The 5,361-nt window shown below is 34.6% G+C and overlaps 1 protein-coding gene across 1 annotated transcript; it reads left to right on the top strand.

Annotated features, from left to right (window-relative positions):
- The first annotated feature begins 20 nt into the window (after nucleotides 1-20).
- On the top strand, nucleotides 21-2,678 carry LOC111796995 (serine carboxypeptidase-like 13). The gene is made up of 14 exons (XM_023679838.1): nucleotides 21-295; nucleotides 363-508; nucleotides 582-658; nucleotides 737-859; nucleotides 947-1,049; nucleotides 1,133-1,167; nucleotides 1,246-1,347; nucleotides 1,435-1,521; nucleotides 1,607-1,762; nucleotides 1,837-1,908; nucleotides 1,982-2,100; nucleotides 2,181-2,294; nucleotides 2,375-2,420; nucleotides 2,494-2,678. The coding sequence occupies exons 1-14, from the start codon at nucleotides 165-167 to the stop codon at nucleotides 2,572-2,574; spliced, it is 1,392 nt and encodes a 463-aa protein (XP_023535606.1). The 5' UTR covers nucleotides 21-164; the 3' UTR covers nucleotides 2,575-2,678.
- Nucleotides 2,679-5,361: the final 2,683 nt, after the last annotated feature.

Below are 5,361 nucleotides of genomic sequence, written 5' to 3'. Positions count from 1 at the left end.
TAAGACTTTTTGGAACAATCATGAAGGACCAGGGCGTAAATAAAAATTTCCTTTAAATTTGATCACATAGCTTGGATAAAATTATTCCATTATCACCAACACACCCACGCCAGAAACAAGCGCTCGCTTCGACACCTCCACCGCCGTTGACCAACCTCTCCACCATGCCCACCTTCTTCTTCCGCTTCTCTATTCTTTTCCAGATCATCTCCGCCGCCGTCGTTGCAGGGTCGTATTCGAAGGTGGAGTTTCTGCCGGGCTTCCCAGGTCGTCTTCCCTTCGAGCTGGAAACAGGGTCAGTTTTATTTCTGTAAAAATTAGTTTAAATTAAGTGAAAATATTAAATTTTTGAAACGGAACAGATATGTGGGCGTCGGGGAATTGGAGGAAGTGCAATTGTTTTATTATTTCGTGAAATCCGAAGGGAATCCCAGGACGGATCCTCTGCTTTTTTGGCTCACCGGAGGCCCCGGCTGCTCTGCTTTTACTGGACTCGCCTTTGAAATTGGTATAACTATTAAGTGTTCTTCTTCTTCTGCTCATTAACGCCAACACTGCTGATTTAATGTATTTATTTAAAGGTCCTTTAAATTTCAAGCTTGAGCTATACAATGGGAGCTTGCCCCAACTATTCTGGAACCCTTATTCATGGACAAAGGTGAGATTTTTTTCTGAAAATTTGCCTTTCAATCATAACCACCGTTGATCTAACTCTTGAGATGGCGATGAACGGTAGAAATCGAGTATAGTATTTGTAGATTTGCCGGTGCAAACTGGATTTTCGTACGGCACAACTCCACGATCTCTGGAGGTAGGAGATTCCCGCGTTGTTCATCATTCTATTCAATTTTTAAAAAAGGTAAATAATAACAAATATCATTGGAAAATAGTATATAGTTTGAGATTAATCATTTTAATGTTTTTATTTTATGATAAAATATTGCAGTGGTTAATTGATCACCCAGAATTTATCTCTAATCCATTTTATGTGGGTGGAGATTCATACTCTGGTATGGTAATTCCAGCTATTGCTCATAAAGTTTCAGAAGGTATATCAATATATTTTAAAATAATTATATTGATATCAATAATCCAGTGGGAAAATTACTATTTTTCTTTTTATTTGCCACAGAAAATAAACGTGGTTTATTGTTGTTGGATCTTCAGGTTTGTGATAATGGGAATTTCTCTGTTATATTGTTATATGTTGCTCTGCTTTTTAAAGAACTTTTCTTCTTATTTCAGGGATATATATTGGGAAATCCAGTTACCATTCGTAATTCAAATACCAATTTTCAAATTCCTTATGCTCATAGAATGGCTCTTATATCCGATGAATTATTCGAGGTAATACGATATTTTCGAAACAAGAAAACATAGACATGAAAATTACGAACAAACGAACGAGTTATTCGATGATTAATTTGTATGCAGTCATTGACCTCTAGTTGCAAGGGAGAGTACGTGAATATTGATCCGAGCAATGTGGATTGTTTACGACATTATAAAACGTACCAAAAGGTATCTAGCTACGTTATACTTGAAGCAACAATGAGAAATGGGTATAGGTATGTGATTATATTTGCTTTGTTCTTATTCATCGTAGTGTGTTTCAAATATCGAGAGAGCTTCAATTTTGTTGCCAAAATGTACGTTTATTTCTCCGAAGCAACGAGAAGGTGGAGATCATGGGAGATTGCTATACGATGCCTCTGGACTGTCCCTTGATCCCGAGCCATCGCTTTCTACTCTCGATTGTCCGGTAACTTCTTCTCCCCATAACACTGTGAATCATGCTTAAATCTCATTAATTTGATATTGATGTTTGTTACGCAGACCTATAAATTCAAACTTGCTACTTATTGGGCAAACAACGATCAAGTTCGAAAAGCACTTCACATACGAGAGGTTAAAAATATACTTATTATTTTGATGAATATATTCCGAATCCTATGTTTTTCTTTCTCCTTCTTTTCTGTAGGGAAGCGTGGGAGAATGGATGAGATGTAATGTTCAGGACAGTTACAAGTACGATTTCCAGAGTGCTTTTCCTTATCATGTGGCCCTTAGTTCTAAAGGCTACCGGTCTTTGATCTATAGGTAATTTACAAACTATACATTAAAATGATGTTTCTTTGGACAATTTATATCGTAAGTATTTTTCATGACCTAATCTACAGCGGGGATCACGATATGATGGTACCACATATGGACACTGAAGCATGGATTAAAAAATTAAATTACTCTATTGTAGATGACTGGAGACCTTGGTTTATCCAAAACCAAGTAGCGGGGTATTATTATTATTTTTTTTTTATTAGTATTAGTATTATTATTTGATATAATTTTAGTCTGAGATATTATTTCTGGACAGATATACAAGAAGATATGCAAATAATATGACATTTGCAACCATAAAAGTAAGTAAATTTGATGTATAATATATTCATATGATTCATATGATTTATTGTTGTTTTTGTAAAATATGTGTAGGGTGGAGGGCACACAGCAGAATACACACAAAAGGAATGCAGTATACTGTTCAGTAGATGGATTAGTGGAGAACCCTTATAAATGGGGTTATAATTTAGTAAATGCTCATTTTTATTGGGATGTAATAAATTGATTGATCGTCCTTGATGTGTAATAAAAATGGTGTTTTTTTTTTGTCTCTCAAATCACAACACGAGTGTGGCGGCAGCCCATAGAATTTATACCAGAAATCTTGTTGATTATTGCATCCAAAGCATCTCTCTTTTCCAAGATGGATTTATGAGAAACACCCGGAAGAACGATCGTTTCCAGCGTTTGATTCTTCTCCTTCGCCCATAATCGCTCAAGCGCCTGCAAGCTCACCGTGTTCAACGTGCCATTTCCATCTCCATAACCAATTTGAGTTTTTATTTATTTTTAATAGTCTAATTCTTCGTCAGATTCAGTTATAGTTATGTATGGCAATCAGCTTCATCTTTATTTCTCTCTCCAATCTTTATTTCTCTCTCCAATCCATGTGAGATCTGATAATTCACCCCTTCAAGTTTGGCGTCTTGGTTGACGTACCACATGGTGTCTATGACTCTGATATCATTTGTAATTGTCTAAGCTTACTATTAGTAGATATTGTCCGGTTTAACCCGTTACGTATTGCTATAACTCTCATAGTTTTAAAATGCATTTACGAGGGAGAGATTTTCGTATTGTTGAACTCCACAAAGGTTTTAAGAGAGGAAATTTTTGACAAGTTCAACGAGTTGGTCAATCTTTTAGAAAGGTAAATAATGTATATATAATACTTGCATGAAACTTTTAAATCTCTCTCATTTTAACACCTTCGAAATATAAACAGGAATCTATATAGTGGCTCATAGATCATCCCCAACTTTTGTCTAATCCATTTTATATGGGTGGAGACTCGTATACTGGTATTGTTGTTCCACCTCTTGCGCTAGTAATCTCGAAAGGTATGTATATATTCAAGTGACAACCTACATTCACCGCTAGCTAATATTGTCCGCTTTGGCCCATCACGTATCTTTGTCAGCCTCATGGTTTTGAAACGCGTCTACGAAGAAGAGAATTTTACACGTTTATAAGAAATGTTTCTGCCCCTAGGCCCTGAAAGAGGTGGATTATGGGATCCCACCTCTGTTATAAGGGTGTGAAAACTTCTCCATACTAAACACATTTTAAAAACTGTGAAGGGAAATCGGAAAGAGAAAATCTAAAAAAGATAATATTTGCTANTTTTTTTTTTTTTTTTTTTTTTTTTTTTTTTTTTTTATGGATATCGTGTCGATCAAATATGTAAACGAGAGTATTCGTTGTTCGTACATAGGAAATAAAGATGTCGTCTGAGTTATAAACCTTCAGGTCTGTTCAACAACCCATTCGAGTTGATTCAATGCATTTGTATATTAACTCTTCCATTTTATGTTTTTGATAAAAGGGTTACACATTGGGAAATCCAGTCATTGTACGTAAAACAAATGATAATTCCAGAGTTTCATATGCTCATAGAATGAATCTCATCCCCTCCCCACTCAAGTGTACGAGATAATATAACCTTTGATTCAAGGAAGAAAACATTAAGAATTGAAAGAATTGGAGGAATAATTTAACTCTTTAATTGTTGCCTAGTTATTGAGAAGCAATTGCAAAGGAGAATACGAGAACATTGAGCCAAATAACATGGAAGGCATGAAACATGTAGCAGCCTTCAAAAAGGTTTGTCTTGTTGGAGTTATAACAACGTTAATGATGTTCTTAACTTGAAGCTGGTGTTGTCTGTTGTTCTTCATGTTCTTATAATGTGTGAACAGAATCAATCATGATTTTTTAAATTATGATTTTTTATTTTTATTTATGATATCATTAAAACAAAACAAGTTGAATGATCAGTTATTTTATAGTCTAAAATATTGAGAATAAATAAATATTTTTGACATATCTATATTATTTTTTATATAAATCATTTGTATTGTTTCGTATTCTCTGGCAGCTTAACCACGTGATCCAACCATTGTTAGTATGAGCAACCACGGGATCAAACCTGATGGTGCCATGTGCCATGTTTTAAGGAAGGCCTTTCTTATAAAGAGATCTTCTCATCTTCTCCCAAGTAATTTGCTGACACCGACAGATCATTTATGAATTATTTATTCTCCTTCATTTTCAAGCCCGCCCCCACCACGACCACGATCCTCCGCCGCCGTATCACCCGTCTTGTTGGCGGTTCTTTTTTAGGTGTTCTCTGACGCAATATCTACCACTTAAAAGTGTGCATAGATATGAAAATATTATTACTCAACGAAAGAATACAGATTTAAGAATGACAAAAAGAATTGGGATGGAATGTTCAATCTTCATTGATATTCACCACCTATACAAGATACTAAATAATATCTACCAAGAAAATATAAACTAACTAAATACTGATAATAAAATAAAATATAGTACTATTCAAATTCAACTTGTTACGATATCTAAGATATATTTCCTAACTAATATATTCTTGAAGATTACGAATATCATATATTTCATAACTAATTCAAACTAAAATAAGTTGCACTAAATTGTGACATTCTCCGCTGCCACAAGGCTTTATTAGGGACCGTCATGTCTCTGCCGGGATTCTCAGTTCCTCCTCCATGATCCTTAAACTTTAATTTATTCAGAGTTTTCATTTTAATATTATTGTTATCTCCCATGCAATCCACGCTACTTATACTTTTTTATTTTTTATTTTTATTTTTTATTTTTATGTATATCCGCGGTTAAGACTTGAATAAAAATTTCCTTTAAATTTGATCACATAGGTTGGATAAAATTTCCAATATCGCCAACACACCCACGCCACAAGCA

Source organism: Cucurbita pepo, chromosome LG06, assembly GCF_002806865.2.
Source record: "Cucurbita pepo subsp. pepo cultivar mu-cu-16 chromosome LG06, ASM280686v2, whole genome shotgun sequence".
Classification (NCBI taxonomy): Eukaryota; Viridiplantae; Streptophyta; class Magnoliopsida; order Cucurbitales; family Cucurbitaceae; genus Cucurbita; species Cucurbita pepo.
This window is presented reverse-complemented; position numbering and strand designations above follow the sequence as displayed.

What these genes read in the sequence shown, in the direction of transcription:
- LOC111796995 (XM_023679838.1), top strand. Translation starts at nt 165, where the DNA reads ATGCCCACCTTCTTCTTCCGCTTCTCTATTCTTTTCCAGATCATCTCC. An exon ending in TGGACTCGCCTTTGAAATTG is followed by an intron (nt 509 to 581) that starts GTATAACTATTA and finishes ATTTATTTAAAG; the next exon opens with GTCCTTTAAATTTCAAGCTT. An exon ending in ATCCAAAACCAAGTAGCGGG is followed by an intron (nt 2,295 to 2,374) that starts GTATTATTATTA and finishes ATTTCTGGACAG; the next exon opens with ATATACAAGAAGATATGCAA.